The 23,895-nt window shown below is 40.3% G+C and overlaps 1 protein-coding gene across 6 annotated transcripts in view; it reads right to left on the reverse strand.

Annotated features, from left to right (window-relative positions):
• LOC112562011 (oxysterol-binding protein 1-like) overlaps nucleotides 1-23,895 on the reverse strand; it is a 42,327-nt gene that overhangs the window by 16,642 nt on the left and 1,790 nt on the right. The window contains exons 2-9 of one of the 6 annotated variants that reach the window (XM_025234961.1): nucleotides 20,345-20,550; nucleotides 19,230-19,474; nucleotides 18,629-18,812; nucleotides 18,182-18,244; nucleotides 3,444-3,546; nucleotides 1,242-1,368; nucleotides 688-906; nucleotides 274-519 (exon numbers count right to left, since the gene is read on the reverse strand). In XM_025234961.1, coding sequence (XP_025090746.1) covers nucleotides 274-519; nucleotides 688-906; nucleotides 1,242-1,368; nucleotides 3,444-3,546; nucleotides 18,182-18,244; nucleotides 18,629-18,812; nucleotides 19,230-19,474; nucleotides 20,345-20,550 — 1,393 coding nt within the window. Of the gene's footprint in view, nucleotides 1-273; nucleotides 520-687; nucleotides 907-1,241; nucleotides 1,369-3,443; nucleotides 3,547-12,825; nucleotides 16,691-18,181; nucleotides 18,245-18,628; nucleotides 18,813-19,229; nucleotides 19,493-20,344; nucleotides 20,551-23,895 lie in introns of those variants that run through there. The other 5 variants (XM_025234960.1, XM_025234962.1, XM_025234958.1 and 2 more) reach the window with 5 other exon arrangements.

Here is a 23,895-nt window from a genome sequence, read left to right on the forward strand (position 1 = left end):
ACCAAGCAAAAGGAAAACAAAACCTTAACAGTATCACTTTTTTATGCTGTACAGTGAAAAGCAAATTCTGAGATCCCTCAATGACAACGAAAGTAGCCCCCCAAAACTAACCCTAACCAAGTCCAACCACAAATCCTACCCCACCCCTCCTACTCTCCCAAAAAACACCCATTGATCAAGTGTCTTCAATTTAACGCTATAGACATATACGCAGTCACAAATTTCCATCCTCTCTCTCCCTCTTTTTTTTGTTTTGTTTTTTTAAGCTCAAACCTGCTCGGCTAAAGACTTCCATCCAAAATCCTCAGTTCTGTCAAATTCAAATGTTTCTCCCAAAAGTGGGTTGAATGGCTTTCCAGTTCGGAATAGTGTTGTTGCATATGCAGAAACTGTAAATGCAGCAACATAAGCCAGCTGTTCACAGGAATCCTCGCACAATGCTGCTTGATCGAGAATTTCTGAGTACTCCAGCTCCTCTGTCAGTCTTTGTAACATGGACAGAGGCTCGTTGAAATTGACCTAGACAAGGGCAATAAATAAAATCAATGAAAATGACATGAAGGAATTTTAATTAAAACTGGAAAATATAACTTGGCTCAGTATCAAAGGAAAAGTTTCAGCTTCCACATAAGGTGTCAGCAAGGTGTGCTCTAGAGCCACCACCAATGTTACACACTGTTCACTCACAGGCATGGGGATCTTGGACAGTTCCTTGCCGATACAGTTCTTCATGACACTCCAAAGGTTCAAGCTGATGTTGGGTTTCTCAGGGATCCATTTTCTTCGCTGCCTCCTTGGCACCAGACTGCCCTCTGCATTCTGTGAGTCTGGGAGAGATCTCGACATTCGGATTTTGTCTTGACTACCTGTCCTCTTATGGTCACGTCTCCCAGAGCCCTGTCTCTGCTACAAGGTTTAACAGAAGCTGTTTAGTGTGATATAACCAGTGAGCACAAAAGATTACACATTTACTTAGCAAGTTTTTATTTATGATAGTGATACATGTAGAACATGCAACATAAAGGTATCCAATTATAAAAGACAGAGTGCTAATAAGAAAAAAGAAGAAAATGTAACAAAAGCCTTACTTACAACTGTCCTGTTTTAAAAATCCTCATATTCTTTTTTAAGCAGCCATCTCCAATATTTCGGGAGAGTGGGGAAAACATGATCTGATGATCAACAACTGAATTAACATAGTTCAAGCAAGTTTACACGAATCTTGTGCATATATCACATACCAGTCCTTTCTTTGGAGAGTTAGCCTTAGTTGTGTAGACTCTTGCTTCATTGACACTGCCTTCTGACTCAGATTCACTGGATAGATCATTGGCATAACTCTCCATGCTCAAGTCACTACCAGTTCGTCTTAAATGGGGAAGAAAAATGTTCTTTTAATTAGCATACACACCAAGTAAATATCAGAGTGTTATAGTACAGCATCACAAATGAACACATCAACAATCATCAAAATAATGGGTATTGAAGGATGACTAGTGTAAGGAACAGAGAAAAAAAAAAAAAAAAATTATGAAGGAAAAAAGGCAAAGTGGTAGAGACGCAAATAGAAGATGTATGTTTTTGACAAGATGTGCTTAAAACTAAATTAAAAAAGTGTATCACTGCTTTATTATGAATTGACAAAAAAGGTTGTAGGAATTGTAGCGCTTAAAAAATATTAAAAGTACTCATACAGAATAGGTAATAGGTAGACAATAGGGATGTCAACTGTCAAATATTAATGAGAAAAAAAAAAAAAACGCCCTTAAGATAATTTCAATCTCTATGATGCAAATGATCAGAAATGTGAATAACACTGTCTGTCCAGTGATAATACCTTTAACACCCTCTCAAAATTTCTCATTCCCTACAAACATTCCATCACTGATCACAAAGAAAGCTAACAGCAGACCAGACAGTTTGGACTCTGTCCAAAAGCAGCCAACCCTACTTGCTTCTAGGTAACAAGAGTATTGACCGCTGTCAAGATATCCTGACAAATCTCGCCTGCAACTGTTTACTTAAAGTGGTTTCTTCGCAGTGATTTTTTTATATTCCCAGGCAAAAGTTTTCCTTTATTCCCCACGAGTCTAGGGCAAAAATAACCACTGCCTCTCAATCTTTGCCAGTTCAGTGAGGCAGTCAACTGTTTACAATATTATAATGAAACATGTGAAATATGTCTTCTTCGGGAATAAGATAGGATATAAAGACAAAGCAACAAATGTGACACTGAATGCTTAAAAACTTTTAAAGCAACATAGTGTGTGTGTGTGCATGTACTTGCATGTATGCATGTGTGTGTATGTACGAGATAAATGGGAAAGCTGCCTGACGTAAATATATGCATATACATACAAGACTTTACATAACCATGCTAAAAATAAACTGTTCATGCACTTTCATGTATGCACATGTGTGTGAATGAACGAGACGGATGAGAAGTTGCCTGATGTAAGTATATTTGTATGCATACATGTAAATAAGACTTTATATAACCATGTTCAAAATAAATTGTTCATGCTGTAAAAAGTAACAATGAAAAGACCACATCCAAAACACAAAGCCAAAAAACATCCTAAAATATTTATGCCATCAAAGAAGATTTTTTTATGCCAGTGTCATTTTAAATCACTTTAAAGAATTTTTTTGGGGGGTGCACGTGCATAGGTGGGGGGAGGGGGGGTGAAGAAACTTTCTCAGTTCAGTCCAACCAGTCCTTTACAGACTGCTGACTCTGGCTTAAAGCCGCACAGTTCAAAATGTGCGAAGTCCAACAAACAAATTAAAACACTAGTTTTTCTGTTTCCCAAATTTTTGCAACTTCATGCAATGTCTTACTGTTTATTCATACATCCACATGTACATGTCATCTTGTCTACCTCATTTATTTGCAGGGAAACAAAATGCAACAGAAAAAGAAGGGAACGGTTAATAGATTTATCAGATACAATATTCTACATTCAGTTCTCAATGCATCATTGAAAGTATTTTTAACACTAAGTGATGCCAGTTTAGAAGTAGTGAGTGTTAGAAAGAAGTAATAGACTCTTTTATTAGGCATGAAGAATGTGCAATGATGCAGTAAGAGAACCCAATTTTTTGTTCTACAAGACAGTTTTGTAGGACTCCTAATTATTTTCAGATGATGCCTTTGATGCATGTATGTTGACTACATTTCAGTGTTAGCTTACAAATTATTTTCCTTCTTCCAACAAGTAATATTGTTGAAAGCTCTGTATTTTTTGACTACTGCTACTGTTTGATCTGTGATTCAATTTCTTGACCATGTCCACTCTTACAGTATGAGAAAAATTGCCTGGTCACTTTAAGAGGCACCAGGGACAAAAAAATAAATAAATAAAAAATAAAATACCGGTAAAATCTATCCCAAAAAATCTGACCCTGGAGACCACTAACAATTTCAGGCAGCTTGGATTTACCTGTGATGCTTGTCTTTGCTGTGAGGAAGTGCTACATCAAACTCTTTCTCCACCTGATGATCGAGAGCATCATAGAAGTCCTCTTCATCGGATGGAATTGAATCTGTACAAAAAGAAAAATGTATTTAAGAATTGCACTTAATTGCACAGGACCAACTAAATTAGGTTTTGCTATGACAGATAATGCAATCTATGTGACATAATCCTCAATGATAACACCATGCATAAATTAACTGCTCCAAGCCCAGATACCCAGATTCACTTTGAAAAGATTCACCTGTATGTCAACCAAAATATTGTTTCATTTAATAATAATAATAGAGCACAAAAAGTACATTTCTTCACTTGGTACCTTGCTCAATTCAATTTGCAAGAGCATAACACAAAGATATAAAATGGACAAATAAGTTATCATCTTAGGGAATAAAATGGCAATAAATAATTTTATTTGTTCAGCCTTGTGCTGCTTTTTTGAAGATCATGATTTCAGACTTATAAATAATATGAAAGCCATTGCTAAGATTAAAACAATATTTTGCTCATATTTTGACACTTCTGAAAACTGTTAACTTCTGTAAGTAGCATAATGTTTTTCCAACAATGCTATCATGCTCTATTTGTCAGAACCCATTCATTTCCATTTAACAGCTTTTATTCATTGCCCTAAGTTATGTGCACATATTGCCACTGCACTGTTAACAGTATTTTATGAAAATGTCCACAGTTTTAGAAATTTCTTTTAAAATTGTAGCAAAACACAATCCAAGCTTCTGCAACTGAACATGGAGCTAGCAAGAGAATATGCTGGCAATGTTTAGCAATATCACTCTTAAAGACTCCTGATTCGTCACAATGTGTTCACATTACCCATTGGAAAGCATAAATGAATACACTATCAGCAAGCTTACTCCCACAGCTCTCTCTGCTGTCAAAAGATACAAATCCTGCCAAACTAGTGCATTCCAGTTTTTAAAAACTGCAAGGTGAAGACTAACGGGATGAGAAGAGACATGCTCATAACACAAACATTAGCTGATAGTGTAATTCAACCCCTCTCCTGCTTTTCACTATTTGGGCTTTATACACCGCTCAAATAGGCATGAAGGAAGATTCACAAATAATTAAATAAACACAGGTAGTCTAATCTCTGCTCTCACATTTTCCAAGAGTTACCAAGATTCTCTGATGTATAATTGGTTCTAAAGCTAATCAATGCATGTGGGCATTATGACAGAAAAAACATGTGTCAAAGACCCTGTAATCACAGAATGGCAGTTGGACTAAGGAACCAAACTGAGAGTCATGTGCTACACTCTTAAGTTTCAAGTTTTTTGGTGCTGTCTGCAGATAAAAGAACATGAGAAAATGTCATCTCTACTTCAGCTCCACGTCTCTGCCAACTCTGTCAGGCAATCTGAGACTCTTCTAGAATGAGTTGGCACAACCACACTGTGTGGGCTGCATTCCTTTCAAGTTCTCATACTGATTCTAGATCACCTTCTCTGTAACCCCTCTAACCCCAACTATATTGGCCTCATGGTGGGAAATAGATCAGGACGTGGTTGAGGGCACCTCGGTGCGTTTTTCTCCTACTACCTTGAGGTTGTGTGCATACCAAAAAAAAGACCAAAAAAAAACTTTACCAGATGATCAAGAACTAGGCACACCCTCTGCATTTTTTTTAAAAAGTTTCTCGATTTTGGTCGACATTTCGTCAAAGGCCATAACCTTCTCCACAGCTAGATCTCTCCTGTCAACAGATAAACTTTGATCTTTGCCAAAAGACCAAGAAACAGACGAGATGCCGAGCAGGAAATCTTTCGCTGCAAACGCCAAAAAGACCAGAAATTTGAACATGTTGCGGCGGCCATGTTATCAAAAAAAAAAAAACAAAAAAAAAAAAAACAACAAAAGTTTCCAAGCATAGTCACGTGATCGACGAAGTATGTCAAGGAGGTCTTCCTTCCTCTCGGTCAAACTGCAGTTCCGGAATTTGATCCTTGCTGCCCCACGGGACAACGATCGCACGAGCAGCTGAGGAACCTTCTCGTGCACTCGTCCTCAAGGACAGCTGTAGTGGCCTTACGTCACCTGAGGTCGATGTTCGGGTCAGCTGATGACACCGACGGATAACGGAAATACAAAATTTAAGAAAACAAAAAACCGCGACGTGTGACATTTTCGCCCTGCTCTCATCCCCTGGTGGAGAGCAAACCACTGATCTCCCCCCCCCCCCCTTTTCAAGCCCGAAGTTCACCGAAGCTGCTCATTTGAACTTTTCTCCGTCAGCTCGTGGTGACCAGATTTTAAACTGACTCCAAACCCTCAAGTCCCAGAGGGCAGCGACACACCCAGGTTTTGTTGCTTGACCACAGGAAGGTGACTGCTGAGTGGAACCTTCATGCCAATGAAAGCACTAATGGGGATCTGGCGCTTGGGCATTGCTGTAGTTTCGTGATGCGACCCCAATCTTCCCTCGTCAAGACGAATTCTACCTTTTTTTCAGACACCGCACGACGACACAGCTGTCGGTACATCAAGTGCGCGAGGAAGACGTTGCCCCCGACCCTATTTTGTTTGGCATGCTGCTAGAATAAAAGCCTTCTCTTTCTCTCTCTTTCACAATGCCAAGCACCCACATCGGCGAAAGCTTTCTCTACCCGTTGAGAACACAGTCTCTGGAATACATTTTCCATGCTTTGGAAACAATCGCCACTTCTCCGCGTCAAAGACCCCTCCACCACCCCCCAATCATAACCAACACACATCAACATTCCACATACCGCTGACACTGCCACACGCTGACAAAACTCTTCACATTTCATTATGCTCTCAATACCTAGGTAACATTTGATGCCCCCTCACCTCACTCTCTGCACATGACAGCTTCACTCCCCGCTACAATGCCGACGATCGACGATGCGTCGCTCACAAAAAACTACGCTGCTACAGATGCTCACACGCCCAGCGAGCGCTTCCCGACTTTCCCGCCTTGTGCCAGAGAATCCTTCCGCGTCTGGAGCCGCCATCGATTGGGGGAAGAGTGCGGTGGAGGAGCGCCGTGCTGTCTCATCCCTCTCCCCACTCCCGTAAACACAACAACCTACACATCCGCAACACTCTCGGCCTCTTTTCTCCCGCTCATCCAAGACAGGCCTTTGCACGTGCACTCCCCACCTTGCAAGCGACAGGTGAGACGGCAGCGATGATTGGCACACGCACGGTTCACACCTGGCACGTGTTGACAGAAACCCTGGCCGCATGCTTTCACCGCTATGGGCGGCCAGATGCCATCGTCTATAGGAATTGCATTAGAAAGGAACTGCGTGACCCCTCCGGCCGTGCGCACACTTGTGAAAACAAAATATTAACTAAAAAAAAAAAAAAGCTTACCAATGTTAAGAATAAATGTAACAGTGCTTGTGACGATTGCTCTGACACAAGCTGTTTAGTGTTAAGTGTAAGGCAAGAGAAAAATGATGGTCCACTGGGCCGGTGCCAACATGCTGTCAGGTCTGGCCACGTCACTGGTAGCATTCACTTATTGAAGTTTTTTGGTCAGGAAACTGCTTCCTTCCACTTTTGCCCACCCCTTCCCTGCACCCATCATTTTATCGACATATCTATCTTTCATATTTATCATCATCCCCTGGGCCAGTCCCGTTATCACAGTCTCACCCTGTTTTCTTGGCTACCTTTGACCCACGACATGAAGGCACAATTAAAAAATATAAGCTTGTGAACATCGAGCAATGGGAAAAAACACCAACCAAACAACTATAAAACAAAACTGCAACTGAAACATTAATTGCTGGAAAATTATATATGTTTCATTTACCACTTGGAAAAAAAGTAATGTCACTGGTCCAATAGCAAAATTGAATAATTGCGCTCTCAAAATGCCAAGTCGTGAGGGAACGAAAAGTTGAAGGCTAGGTAAAAATTTTTTGGCCTGCTGTATGTCGCTTACACATTCTTTTGTCAAAATGTTTTCACCCACAGCACTGACCATCAGTTGGGAATTATTTGTTCTAATTTCACTTCAAATTCACCAAAAGAAAAATAAATCAGTTTTAAATTTACAGCCAGTGAGCTTGATTCACTTCACTGCATGCCACGAATTAGCAGATGGTGGTTTGACAAAACATTATACAATAGTGTTGAAATAATTTATCCCCTGTCTCTTGAGATTCCATTCTAATGTTGCCAATTCATAAGGTTCTATTTCCGTTGCAATCGGTTTTGCCTCTACCTTTCCACCCATGGAAATAGAAAGGGTGGAAAGAATGATGTACTTTTAGCTTCACCACAAGGTCTATGACAGGCTCTAGGTCAGGGGTGGGCAAAATATTGCTCAGGGACATCTTTGGCCCAGCCCATTTTACAAAATGTGAATTGCACATGTTTTCATTCTTTAATTCAGCCTAGATTACCTTGATTGAAATTTAATTTATCAAGTACAACAGCATTAAAAATCGGCAGCCTGTAACATTCTGACATAGACAAGGTATAAAGATAACAAATAACAGCTGACATGTCTGATGTAGTCATTACAGAGCATCTGGAACAGCTGCCTTCAAAGGAAAGGCTAGTTTTAAAGTTTTATCGTGAATAAATTCAAACAGCTTCACTTTATGCAAAAAAAAAAAAAAAAACAAAAAAAAAACAACAAACGCTATTATGTACTCATTTTTTGTCCATTCCATTATCACTATCATTTGTTGTGTAGTCTTCTGGCGTGGGTTTTTGGTATTTCACCAGCCCACTGCATAGCTTAGAGCTTCACTGATTACAAATCTATTCTCTAAAACTGATGTCATCAGTACAAAAGTACTATATCAATATTAATCTTTTAGTCTCAGTTATGCTCACTATCACTTCTAATTATAGTGCTCTTCATCATTGCAGGAATTTGATCAATGATAATCAATAGACCCCCATTTACTACCCAGGCCACCCCTTCTAATCACAATCATCTCCATGATGGCATGCGTTTGCAATTTTATTTTCTGCAAGATGTCATTCTGGAGAATGAATTTGTAAGACACACTAAGACTAAATGAGTTCATTAGTACCTGCTGAATAGGAACTTATAAATGCTGGTAATTATTATTGTTTGATGCCTGCTGAGAGTTTGTTCTCATGGCACTTCATGTATGTAAATCACCTTGAGCTGCCTTGGGTGATGGGAAAGGGCACTCTATAAATAAGTATTAACATTATAAAGACAGACACTTTTGAACAGTCTGTACATGTATGACAAGGCTGTTTATCTGTCACATTAAGAGTTCAGAGGTCAAATGCTTTGTTATCCCTGACATTTGCCCTGCCTGAACAAGTGCTGGATAATACCTGGATCCTTAGGAACTGCCCTCACATGTACAAAGTTCATGCACCACTAAATTGGCAGGGCGCCCAACCCTCTCATCAACACTTCACTTCGCTACAGAAAGTCCCCTAGGGCATACACTGATGGAAAGAGGGCATTAATAGATGAGCGCTACAATAATGATCTGTCATAACCAATTCTGTCGGTGCTTTCTGATATCATGGAAGAACAAGTAGAAAAAAGTTTGAGGGAGCATAAAAGGCTGGGTGGGGGCACCAGGCAAGATCTAGACCCATACAGGATTTCTAGGAAGTCTAAAGTCAAAATAAAATGAACAGATGTAGATGGTCCCTGATTGTTTCTTGCACCTACTACTCGCATCTCTGACACTCAGAATAACTTGTTGCTTTTCTGTAAATATCCTTGTGGCTCATAACTGCATATATCACTATGCGGTCAATCAATCACCTACCAAGTTTATTAAAAAAATGATTTGATATAAACAGAAACCATCATTTGGCTTCAACAATAACAAACAAAAAAATCCAGATAATCTGGTCCCATCCACTGTACCTGGAAGCACATTTTGCAGGCTCAATGGACTGATAAAGAATGACTATAGAAAATTTCATTACATATTGAGCAGAAAAATATTACACAAGATCACAGTTTGCTGATATGACTAGCATGAAGCTTCCATTTACTTTGAGAAGGCACTAAAAATTTGAGGTCCACAATGTAACCTGCATCGATTCTATTATGCTAGAACTTTAATACACTTAATTACTATACAAAGAGTTCTGATATTTAATTAACTAAAATCTATTATCTGGATAAATGCATAATGCACTACACTTTCACATGTGCCCTTTCCCATTTAATAAGAAAGCAAAGTCACTCCATTCCACAAAACCAACCAAATGTTTAACACACACTACAATCTCTCCCAGCTTTCAAAAAGCACAAATCTGTGCACGACCGCCTGCCAGCTATTCCCTGGTGGTCAATATCTCTCCTGCCAAACATACAGGTGAAAGGCAAGGAATGCAATCATTAGGGATCTGAGCAGTCATCGGGTGGACGCTTGTCAGCTTAGACTAGTTAGGCTTCAATTACAAGTCGGGGTGGGGAGGTGCTGGGCACGGATTGGGGCGTGAGCAGGCAGGAGGATATGCCTGTCGACTGGGCGATCGACACCAGTAGAAGCTCTCTCCTGACAAAGCACATGGAAGTTGGCGAGTGATTAGAAGCAGAATCGTTCTAACGCTGTACAACGTCCTCCGGCAGTTGATTTCAAGACGTAGTTTGGTATTGACTATCCTATTAACCTTCTTGGGAATCTCTGCGGTTATATATTCTCCAAGCATCTGAGCAACGAGTATTTACGACTGCTGTCAGCCATCAGGACATCACACTCTTGGTGAGAGAAAGGCACAAACACGTGCACCACGCAAGTACTAGACTTTGTTTTTCGACACTTATATCGATGCATACAAAGTTACTAAAAACAAACCAAACAAACAAAAAACAACAACGGGAAAAGAGCAAGAAGACCGGAAGTATTTTTCACAATAAAACAGGTTTCTGTTTTCATTGCAATGTCCTTTCTATCCTGACAAGGATTCTGGTAGATGGTGAGCGCTAGATACAAATTTCGAGAAACATCTTCAACAAGCAACAGAGCTAGACTCGACGTCATCTCTAGATCTACCAAACTCTCCTGTCACTAAACTGCATACTTTATGCAATGAAAAAAAAAAAAAACAAAAACAAACTAGGTGTACACACTCACCAAAGCCCAGTCTTTAAAACATCCTAGTGAGAGATTCCTCAGGACCAGACACGCGTCCTGGGCGGCAAAGACACGAGGCTGTGCTGGCAGCGCTTCTTGCCTGTACCCGGCTCCATCACGTACCAGCCACTTCCGCTCGCACACAATTCCTTCTCGATTCTTGTCACACACAAAATTCAAACCCTTGCCAGCAGGACAGTGCTACGGATGGCAGCACAAGCAAAAACACCCCCCAAGCCACACACGTAACAGTTGCACCGTATCCTTCGCGCTGGACCGTCCGTACTGAATAATTGATGCAGCTTGCGTGATGGCCACAACATCGGCATCTAGCTCTCTGTCACACACGGCGAAGACAAGGCTGCTGTGGGGCGTGTTCCTGGCGGGGTACTACTCCAGCTTATCACGCAAAAAAAAAAAAAAGGGGGTCTGAGATAGTCTGACGTCTCTCTAACGATTCTGTCTTCCCCTGCCTTTGCCTTCTTGGCCACCCGTTCGATACGAAACTGATGGGACCGACTCTAACTGACGCGCCAAGGCGGGCGGCACTGGAGCAGAGAGTGGAGCAGGCTACTGTGTCAGTGGTCGCTGCAGTTCCTACTTCTGCTGGCACCTCGGAGGCAGTGCTAAAATCGATGACACGCCTCCAGGCGGAAGCTAGTGGCTGATGACTGTGCTCGCGGGCAAGTGAACCCGAACTTAAGCCTAAGTTTATTATGTATCTCGGCAAAATGGAGACAGCTGCCCTAGAATGACACAAACCCTGGCCAGTCAATCCAAGAACAGGACTAATGTTGAAGGGGGTAAGGGTGGATATTCTGTGTCTGTATGAAGGGTCAAAGACCTTGTTAGAACACTACCGGTCAAATATTTAATCAAATTTTAACCGAATGTGCTTCACCTTTTCACACATTCTGAATTTGTTTTTCTATAAATGCTTTTGTTGAACAATCCTGCTATGTTGGGTTTGGTTGGTTGTGTTTTACACCATACCAGCAACTAAGGCTATATCACGGGGAGAGAATCCTACATTAAAATATTTAGGAACAAAAAAACCTAGGTTATACAATAATATCATAAACAATAAAAGCCAACATAAGATGCAAGAATAACAAAATGTAATAGGTAAAAGAGGGGTGTTGTGTCTTATAAAAGCCATCAGTAAACCAGAACCCTCCAAAAGAATCTAGCAAAACATAAAACCTTAAATATGATGATAAAGGTGTAACTGCATTGCAAAGGTGTGTCCTATCTAATCTACTGAGAACTATCACCTAGGATAGCACACAGGCAGGCAGTCAGAAAGATAGGGAAGGATAGTGTGTAACTTGTTCTGGCCCAGACTGTCCCAGTGGTGTTGCCACAGGGACTGAACGTAGGCTACAAAGGTAGACTTACAGTTGGATGACACCAGTGACATCATTTAACCAGGAGACTGGCAAGCGGCCTGGTAACTCAGTGGTCCAGAAGGCCCAAATGAAAGCAATGTCCTTGTTGCGACAAAGGAGAGTCGCATGAATTGTGTAAAGCTAAACCACAAGAGTGTGGTCAAAACAACAGGATCAAGAAAGAGCCATCACAGCTACGCAATGAGAACTTGTCCCTGATAATTTAAGACCTAAAAAAATCTGTGACTGATTCTGACAGCATTCTGCATGCTTTAAATAAATAAAAAGTCTAAAAAGTATGGCAAAGTTGCTGTTCTCTAAAGTTTCTGTTTTTCTTATTCTAACTTGCCAATATTAAAGACAACTTCACTTGTCCCCAATGCAACTGGTACAGTGTTGATACTGTAAACCTCAAACTATCTAGGATAATGTGGGTACAGACTTACACAGAGCTGCTGTAGCATTTTGCATTTTAAGGTGCACTTTTAAATACCTCTATCAGCAAGCAATATTACTAGCCTTTCCGAGTATACATTTATTTATAAATGAATGGATTTTGTTCATGACCTCATTTCACATGTCCCAAATGTCAGTTTTCTGACTGGTCTCATTAGTAAATACCTAAAGCCTTCAGAAACACAAATACACTTTTCCTTTTAAAAAAAATTCATTTGTAACAAATGACAGCTGTCTATTTGAATGCTAGAAACTTTTATCTTAGTTTAATGTTCAACTCTAGGTAGTCTCTAATGTATGAAACAAAAAATGGTGCTGATGTTCTAGACATTTTTCACACATTTGTCTCCCACCCCTCATCATGCGCGCACACACACCACTCTTTTTCTATTAATATTTAAAGATTTTATACCATACCAGAGTGGCTGGGTAGTACTTTGTCATCTCCATTAGCTGCTGTCATACTGTTGCCACCAAGAACATTTAAATCAGCAGTAGAAATCTTGCTGGCAGCACTCACAGCATCATCGCTCAGGTATTCAAAATACAGACTGTCTTCTTCCTCCAGCGACCCTTCCTTGTCGTCCTTAAGCTCAGCAGTACTCCCATCACAGACTTCTTTCACATCCAGCACAGAGAGGGTGTTAAGGTTACTTCCCACCTCGTCTATCAGCAGGTGCAACTTGTTTGAAGGATCTGGTAACTCACCTGGAAAGTTCTTGTCAGGAAATTGGGGGCTTGGGAGTTTTGTTTTGATTGTAAAGTCCTCACCGTCCTCAATAAGGTATAGATCATCTGGGACATTCTCTTGCCCTCCTGAGTAAATCTGCACAAGACTGTCGTCTCGACCGATAGCTGCCACGTAACTTGCAAAGTCCTCTTGTACTGAGGTGTCAGGCTGGAAGTCCTGCACAACCGCATCAAAATCTTCATCACCAACATCACTGTCATCAAACTCACCACTGGGCTCATCATAATTTGCACCATCTGTCACACTGATCTCTGGGATGGGATGAGTGATCAAGGCAGCACCATTTGCACCTTCCTCACTGTATGAAGCCAGTGCGGAAGTGGTGGTGATGCTTTTGTCACTGCACACAGTTTCTTGTGTTTTAAAAGGTACAGATTCCATCCTTTCTATCTCTGCAGCATCCCCATCTCTTTGCTGAGGATCTGGTGACTCAGATGATCTTATACCGTTGCAGCTATATGTGACATTGTCTGCATCTGAATTTGATCTTTCTTGTAACACATGATTACCACTGCTCTCCTCTATACAGTGTCCTTTATCTATTACATAAGATCCTGTGGTATTGCAGTCAGAAGTATGCGCTGTAGCCATGTTGGATATGCTGACTCCGTTACCACACTCTGTCCTGTATATTTTCTACTAAATACTTTTTTACAAGGTTATTTGCATGTTTATGTTCCCTTTGAGGGCAGCTACAGTATGTGCAAGGTGATGTATGAACTGTTTTGTCTGATTGCCTCAAATGCTAAAGTTGTCACCTTAACTGTCTTTAAAACAGCAATGTTCTTCTGACATGTGCCAAATACTGATCCTACAAATACAATCTTTCACAAAACTAGGATAGGATTTAAGTATTTGTTTGAGTGTGTGATTTGTTAATATCTACTTGTATATCATAAACAGAAATCACTTTTTCTATCCACATCTTGTTGACAATTTTTAATTGCTCAGATGCAGCCAGGTATGCAAGTAGTGGTGTTTTCTATATTTGTATACACAATATAAACAGTGGTGTAGTTATCTGAACATCAGATGAGTGCTTACAAGTCACTTCAGGTGCCTCTCAACCTGATTGATGAGCGACTAGCATGCCAGTTGAGCAATGCGGAAATATTACTAGCCCAAAACGGACGGAAACATCTGGAAATATGGCATAGCCTGTTGGCAAAAAAAAAAACACGCTTCACTTTTCCTCCTTTTAAAAAAAATTATTTCATGCACTTGCTCCACAGGCTTGTTAGGCCAGTAAATTCTTTAGAAATTGACAAAATTTACTCCTTCGAACCACACTGATTATATTTAACTTCCCATTCAGATGGCATCTGAATGATAGTTACCAGCTCTTGGCAAACCAGGGTAAGCGTTACACTTGTCACACCTGATGTTTCTCACAAATCTCCACCACTGTCCAGGAAAGAACGGTGCATCAAAATCGTGAGCGGACCCAAGTACAGCTCCTGATAACGGACACAATATCAAAGTCGAGGGTCGGTGCTACCTACCACCAACGTCACGTCACGCCACGCGATCATTCACACACATTACGCACGCGTGCCGCACGAGCCCGCGTCACTACACACCACCGACTCCCTGTGCAGCTTATCGATCCTTGCAGCGTCGCTTGGGGCGTCAACGCACACGAAATGGACGTGCGATGGCCTGGAATAGTCTCGTCTCTACATCAAGAACACGCACACAGCACCGCACAGACACAACGAGTGAAAGTCTCCACGGCAATAGTTGGATGCCTCTGATCACGTCACACGGCGGTCAAGGCCAAAGACTTGACCTCTTCACCGCCATTTTCTCTCGTTCTCTCCCTCTCTCTTGCGCGTGCACGCACTTGGGCTCGAAGTCCACGGCAATGACGTTGTCCGCTGTCGCCGCAAGCAATCACTTAGTCCCGATACTGCCTTGGAAAGAAACAGGTGCTGGCCGTAAACTCCCCTCTCCCCCCGCCTCGTTTCTATCGCAACGAAGCCGCCGACATGGAGGGCACGGCGCCAGATGTTTCAATCACGTACCCTCTCCCACTCATCTGCCATGTCCGGCCCCTCCCACACGCTGGCTCCCGAGAGGATCGCAGATGATTTCAGTGCCAGAACTGCATTCTGATCTTGCGACGGCCTTGCTTGCAGAGTTGGGAGACGGCTGACATCGGGAGGGCATCCCGGGGCAAGGCAACATGCCGCGCGCTCACCGCTAGCACCGGAGGCGGAGAAAGCGGCACAGCGGTGCTAAATATAGATCGTCTCAGGCGCGTCCCTCCCCCCTAAAAAAACAAACAAACAAACACTAGAACGCACGAGTGCATCTCTGCTGCCGTTCCGAGCTGTAGAATTACGACGTAATGCGAACAACTTGACAGGCCAGAGTGTCGGACACAACATGCGTACTGTGATCGACGTGCGTCCCCTCGGGTGAGAACTGCGACTGATGTGGGTGTCACATCTGTCTAGCGCGACAGGTGTTAACGATGTCTGCAGTCGTTTCAATTGAAATTTCATGTTACACGGATGTGCAGTGGGGCTTGCGACACGTTTTCCGTCTCGTCACCAACACCGAGTTCGGCGGGGAGACAGAGGAAGTGGTGGTGGGGAGAAGAGCTACTGGGCTGCGAAGCTGCCACGGTCTGCTTCCTCTCGCAGAAATACTCCCCTGCCCCCAAACTCTCTACGTAAGGTAACAACACTTGGTGTTCGCCGGCTGCATGCGCAACATGACTGAACTTTGACCTCTGGCCAAAAGTGCGGCGCAAGGCGCGACCACCTGGCGTCTAGCAGACAGCATCAACTGTCGCCGCAGCTAAAAACTGGACCATGTTATGCACAACCAATCTCCACCCAACACCATCCCTTCCACACCTCGGACTCTTCAATTTGTTTTACCAGGACCTAAACACGACACGCAGGACTGAGGGTCAAGGTCCAGCCAGAGGCGGTCTCGCACGCGCCATAGGGCGGGACCGACAATCAATATGCTTCAGTCAATATGTCCCCCGTCGGCATGCGCCACTATAATGCTGTTAGCATCGCTAAAGAGTTGACAAAACCTCTCCGTAAGTGGACTGCACTAGTGTAGTTTTAATTGCCACTGGGACCACCAACAGTCCACTGGTCAAGTTTCCATCACTCTCTTGACGGACAGTGAGGATGGTCAGAGTGGTGCCATAATGAAAAAGACTGGTAGCAAACAGTGCTGTACCAAAAAAAAGAAAATATACATCTGCTAATTGGACTATGCCAAGATATACAAGTGTGAACTTTAGTGTTTGAAAACAAAATACACGTAGAGTAACTGCAATGCCTCAGTGGAAACAGCCCATGGCTGCAATGTGGTGAAAAATAAGTTATCCATCGTGTGACACTTGTTAGACCCAGATAACACTGATGACATATAAAGATAATATTAAGAAAAATGAAAAGTACCCAGTCACTCAGCCTATAGCTACTGACAATGACATGCCGAGAGCATCGAGTGTGTAGATAAATTTCTTGAGTGTATCACATACAAATCCTCTGCCTATTTTTTGCCATTCAGAAATATAAGTGATAGACTAGTCAAGATTTTCCTTAGATAATCACTGCATGCAGAATTCTCTTTAGAAAAAATCTTTTATCAGGACACCACAGGTGCATCTCTCTTACCACTCCTTACTCCTAACGAAATAAGTTCTACCATGACACGTCATGCCATCAGTTGCCATCTTCAAAAAAAGTCAACATCTAAAATGTCATAAGGCTATAATGATCATGATAATGCTGGTTAAATGCATTTACATAAAGTCTTTTAATTATGCCAATCTTTAAAGTTGAAATCAAGATAAGGAGTATCTAGGTGTCAATAAAACTGTAGGACAGTTACTCCACTCGGCTTCAAAACTATGATGGCATCTTCCACAATTTGGGCTACTTCAAAGTCTTTGTTCGCATATGGAAACCCTGTGTACATCCGCAGCAAATTTTCTATACAGCGAGTCTGATGTAGTTTATCATTCTCAGCAATGATGAACTATCAGAAAGTCAGATAGTTCATACTCAGGTATTGTTTCTCTCCTAGAGAGATAGCCCTAAATACCAATGCCACTCAAAGGCTAATCATATGACAGCTGCTGCAACATTACAACACCGGCTAAACAAAATAAAAACCTCAATCCTGCTCCAAGTATCTCACACATGAAATGTCACTTTCCTATCACATATGCTCTTGATACAGGTCTCTCTTCATCTTTTGACTGCTGAGACACAATGATAAGATCCACCTGACAGTCCAAGTTGACCTCTTTAGCTTTAACTATGTGATGATTTAAACTAAGAGTAATTTTCTTTCTTCATCACATGCAGTGCTACCTTTTGGCTGACATTTTGGAAACCTGCGTTACCATCTTATGATGCAGGGGAAGCAACTTAGGGTGAAAAGCTAAAAGCTTCAAAAAGTGTATCCATTCATGTATGTGTGCACTGCAAGAAAGACTTTATGCATGTAAAAAATGATCCCCTGGATGGCTCACTGACGATTATTTTTAAATTAACTCCTAGAATGGGGCTATTGACAGAACCAAACGACGACAATGGCTTTGTCAGCAGAGTCTGCAAGAGTAACAAAAATAAATAAACAGCCAGGAGGTGGTTTATACTGTTGAGAGGAAGGATGCCGCTGTGCAAGTGCCAAATGTTTCGGTGTAAGTTCTTTTTGGCTTCCAAGGGCGGGTATATCAAAAGAGCAAGACAAGTGGCAAGTGGCTATCATTCATGCTACATGCCATTCAGGCAAAAGTTTAAATCTACTGATAGCCAAGATTTGTTCAAGGCACTTTGAAGAAGAATGCATTAAAAAAGTTAAGGATCTTATTGTTTGCTCACTTATTCACCTTTTACTCTCCTCTTCCCTGTACATGCATCTAGTTCGTGACTAAGGCTTGGAAAATTGTAATTTTCACATAACTGAAGATAAGGCCAAACAAAAACAAAAAAAGTTATGTATTACAATCATGCTGTGAAAGTCTGACTGTCAACTGCTCACCAAGACTAGCAGTGGAGAACTTCGAAAGAGGCCTAGTGTTGGTCTCGGCATACAGCCATCCACCTATACACATCCGTGGTGAGAATGCTTTTGAATCTTTTTAAAGATTGTAAAGCAAAGCCATCAGGTATGCTCAGACACCTTTTTATACTTTCAATTGCAAAATCCCAAACACTTTTATTTTGAATGAACAGCTCTTCCCATACTTTTGAAAAATTTTGTGAAACAATCCTTTCCAATATTGTGAAAAACAAGAAAATAGAAAAGAAAGCTCTTTTTAATTCGGCTTCATCTTTTTTCCCCAAACCTTTATACCCCCTCTCCCAAACTCACCTTTTCCTAACTGGTAATTTAATGCACAATATTTTGCCTAAAAGGAAAAAGAAAAAAAATTGTGCTTAACTTTAAAGCCCAATGCTTCTGCTTTTATGTGACATAACAACATACCCCTCTGTCCATCAGCCTTGGCAGTGATCACAGACATGCGAGCTTTCTTCTCAAGAGATATCTGGTCCTTGGCAAGCTGCTCTACCATTTCCTCAAGTTTGAGCCTTTGCTCATGCTCTTGTTGAAGTAGCTTCTGCCATCGCTTTCCTTGTACAGCTGCTAGATCATGAAACTCAGAGCAAGCCTAAAGGCAAGAGGGAAAAATACATATTTTTCACTGTGCAAATGCTTCATAACACATTTTTACATGCTTTACAAAGAATTAACAACTGGGGTCATAATGAGCTAGTCCAGCCCTAAAAACAAGGTTAAATCCTGAGGGAAATTACATCAGAGGCAAAATATAAACATAGAACCAATTATCTCCAGTGTTTTGGTCACTTGACCATCATGCCACTGGACTACCCTTTCTCACCATCCCAAGCATTCAATTAAATGAACATCATTTGTCAGAGTAAAGCTAACTTGTAGATTATAAAGATTATACAGATCATAAATAATCAGTTAAATATCTGCCCTTTTAAATAATATATTAAGACCCAAGGTTCTACTGGGAAAGCTAATCTTGATCCATCTCGGACATCAAACAATACATACTAACATTAATCATTGCATTAGATGTGATCCGAAATAACGTTGCTCTTTCGTTCACAGCTTTCAGCTTGCTGGCTGCATCTGCTGGATCATCCACCTGCTCCAATTCTGACAATGTCTTTTGGAGTGCATTGCCATGCTTTGCAATGAGGTCATTGCACGTGTTCAGGTCCTCAAGCTTAGAGGCCAGTGTTCTGACCATTAGCTGAAGTTCATTCTTGTCAGGTTGTTGCCGCTCCTCTTCATCACTCTCTGAATCAACGAGAAGCACTGCTCCAGTCATCAGAGAGGAAAAAAAAAAAAGAAGACAACCAAAAAACCAAAAGTAGGACACAAAACATGGACTGGATTAGTAGTGTTAAGGCTACATTTGCAAAGAAAGGAAGCTCATGGGGCTAGCAGTATCAAAAAGAAGAAAAAAAACCAAAACCAACACACCAAATAATAAGCAAGCTCTGCACGAATTTTGAAAGCATTAGTAAAGCTATCAACACCATTTATTGCAGATTAAAAATGCTAGCTATCCAATATTAAAATGTTACATTATACAAAATGCTAGTAAAGGTATCAAAAGTTAAATAGAAAGTGTGAAAATCATTGTGCCACACCAAAAAGATAATAGGAAATTGAAGTTAATTTTTTTAATTCATTAAATATTATAATCATGTTAAAAACTCAGAAAGAAGCAGGCAATTATGATAGTGCGGGAAAATGTTGCATATTTGAAAGAATCACAAAATTTATGCCAAATGAAATTCTTATATGTGAACTTCAAGGTATTTGATTTATTAACACTTCGTAAAACTGATGTGGCACTGAATTTGAATTTGCCTTGAAATTATGGAATATTTAGTTACTGGTTAATCATGGTCCCCATCTAACATGATTATAAATCTAATGCAGGCTCTGCTCCATAATTTGCTAATGTTGCATATGACACGATTGCTTGACCAAAGCTGATCACTTGATGACCAAACATGAAGCCACACATGACAATAACTGAACAAGCATAGTGTTTGAGGACTAAAGACATGCTGCTTAATATTTTTAGATTTTTGATTTAGCAAGGCTTCACTTTATGCACAACATCATAACATGACTGCAGAGAGGTTTCAAACATACCGGCCTCCAGCATTTTAATAGCTTCTGATTTGGCCAACTCAAGGGCTGTTACCCATTTCTGTCGTTCCACCTCTGATGTGGCTTTCAAGTGGAAAGTCTGAGCTCCGCCATTGGAGATGATAATTGTTGTGCTGTCCTCGGTGTGAATGAGTGCACTTGCAAGGTTGATGGTACCTCGACAAGTGTGGGCCATTTCTGCTTGATTTCTGAAACAAATTTAAATGAAAATAACAGTTAACATCAGAAGAACCGATGAACAGAAGACAGTTCACATGAGCACAGATCCACAAAAACTATCTTAAAATAAGAGTAAGAACAGAGAGTGTGAAGAGGTGTTCAATTTTGTCGTAGATTAATGAGGTAAAAAATTATGCGATAAATTATGCAATTATAAAAATGGCAAAATCAATGTATGCATTCTGTCCAAATCTTATTTCATATACCCACCCCATGCACACAGACCTCTTAGAACTTCATTTGAACTACTTACTAAAGTCTGGTACATGATCATAGATATCAGATGTTAATTGCTACATGCAATTGGCTATGTTTACTGATGTAGTTATAAATTATCAATATATCCAAAATTATATTTACCTTTCACCCTCCCCAACCCTACAAAAATAATTACAGAGGAACATAATTTGTCAATGCTACCTGAACACTCTGCAGCTTATAAATCTCTCTAGAATGTGCAGTCTAAATATTAACAGTAAGTGCAAACCATAAAGGAATCATGATTTAGTGCTAAATATAATTCAAAACGAAATGGACAATTTCATTTCATTGTTGTATATTTTCAGTTCGTGTTTGTGTGTTAGAGACAAGAGACTGAGTAGGCAGTCATGATTTGAATGACAGTGAATCCATTTTAAAAATGCACTGGATGCCTACTGATATGTGCTCATGTGACTTCATATGTGCAAGTGCCTTGAGCCTGCTGTTGTTGATGGATTAAGTGAATCTACAAATATTTATTTTTGTTATTAATTTTGCATCAGCCCAACACTATTTCCTATAACTGCAGTTGCAGCCTGTGTTACATACAATGTCTGGTTCAATCCTTAATTTCATAACAAAATTTGGATGATCAAGTAGCAAATGTGATAGTTTATTACAAATCTACAATGGCAAACAAAATAAACAGTATAAGCATGTTTTAACATGACCTCACCTATGAAAACAAAATTCTGACATAGCTCATAGCTGACATGCCAACTACACAGTGCTTTCTCTGATGTCCTGTCACAGATAAAGAATCTGGAGAGGCATATTTCGTAAGCATATATTTGATAGCTGACAAATTTTCTGAATCTGAGCCTCTGTAGCATCAGTAACAATGTGTAGCAATATATCCATGCCACAGGCACAGATAGCAAGTCACCAGCAAATGTCACCTTAGTTTTTTATTCTGTTATTGTCACCAGGCCAGAACAAAAGTTAAAGTATGGAAAACTGTGTGTCCCTGTTTTAACTAGCAGAGAGTGTAGCAGATTTAGGATTAAACACTCATTGTGCTTGATCTACTCTCCTAACCTTTACATGAGAGTGCAGGATAAAAGGTAGACAATCCAAAGAAATGATTTTTCCATCTGATGATGTGGACTGCCTTAGTGATGAAAGCTGTATAACAGCCTGCCTACATCTGTTATTACCAGAGAATCTCTCAGAGAATCACATGCAGAGATTGGATATCTGACCATGGTCACATCATCTAGCAACTTTATAAACTGGTGCAAAGTTAGAAAATATATATTTTTTTTTTCACGTGTAATGGCCGACTCACTAAATGCTGCACACATTCTTTAAAATTAAATTGTTTGCCACAAAATGGCCACTTAAACAGAAATGTATTTATGCTTCCAAATTTGATCTCTGTTAAAAAGACTCAATATTTTTGCATCCACAAACCACAAAATCTGTGCCTGCTGTATTGCGCTAAACATTTAATCTATTGGGAAACCAGCCATCCATCCTTACGAATCCATGGTTCTTCAGCACCTTTACAGAACATGTCTACCATTCTTACTTTGGCACTAAACTTGCACAAACAGCTTGCAGTATTATTCTGAGCACCTTTAAAGGCATTTATTTAGGAGACTTGAAGATGTTGCCTACCACTGGACAACGGATGAGTAATGCCTCAGTATTTTAATTGATGCCTTCCTCTTGACCTTATTAAGAGGATAGCTGTGTCACCAAAGTGAAACATCTCTCTCAGCAGCAAGCGAAGAGATCATCTAATTGTAAATTTACTTTTCAGCACTTAAACTACACGACTGTAACTAGCTGTTAAAAACAAAGAGTAAGGATTTGATGAAACAGGGACATTAAAAGAAATAATATTAACAACAACAATGCATTTTTAAAGCACATTTATCTGTTCATGGAGGAGTGCTCAATGCACTTACGATGATGAATTCAAAAATGATGGACACAGCAAAGATATGAATAAGTCCAGATATGATAGACAAAAAAAAAAAAAAAAAGTAAAATTACACTTCAAGCAATCACTAGGTGTCCATCAATGTTGAGGACAGAAAACAAATGTATTAGAAGATTTAACCTTGGCCAAGGAACATGACTTAATTTTCAAGTACACACCAAATCTAGCATTATTGCATTTTTGTGGCATTGGAAACATAAGGATATTGAACCAGCAACATTATTTCATCGCATATGTACTACATTCTTGGAGCCACTCCATCACTATTTTGCTTCACTGACATCACAAACGATGTTACCCAAACATGACACATTGATGAAATGAAAACCAACTTCACTCGTCTGTTTAAAAAAAAAAACCTAATACAGAGAGCTGTCAGTCTTAGCCAGTCAGTCGGGCGATTGGATATCTAACAGAATGTGAATGTAAACAAATTAAAAACATTACTATCCATCAGTGCTGGAGTTTACAGCACCAGAAACAGACCAGTTGTTTTGTCCACCTTTTTCTTTATGCCTCTTAGCCCTTCCTTATTAAAACATTAAACAAAAACAGCTAAATTCAAGTCAGGGGCAGAGGACATGTGTAGACCGTAACAAACACTTGAAAGAATCCTTCATCACAATGCAGGCAACAGCAATGATGCATAGTTCACCACCATGCTCTTTATCTGTCTACAACAGTGGTTCTCAGAGTATTTTGGACCGCGGACCACTTTACTAAAGTAAAAAATATGGCGGACCACCAAGGCCTAAAAATCACTCTGTACTATGAATTTCAAATTTAAATTGCAGCATTTGTTTCATTACAATTCAAAACTAAATGTCCTTTTGTGACAGTAGTATAGTAATAAGTTGACATAAAACTACGTATACCTCGTTATTTGTAATTAAAATGTTAATGTGAGGAATGCATCACTTTAAACATCACTTTGCTGACATATGACGACTGCAGCCCCGGACCACCTGACCTATGCCTGACCACACTTTGAGAACCACTGGTCTACAACATTCACATTACAAAATATCTCACCTAAAATTTAGGCTAAATAAATAGCAATAAAAATTAAGGTTATGAAACACATATAAGAGCTTAAAAAAAATCA

Source organism: Pomacea canaliculata, linkage group LG4 (genome assembly GCF_003073045.1).
Source record: "Pomacea canaliculata isolate SZHN2017 linkage group LG4, ASM307304v1, whole genome shotgun sequence".
NCBI lineage: Eukaryota > Metazoa > Mollusca > Gastropoda > Architaenioglossa > Ampullariidae > Pomacea > Pomacea canaliculata.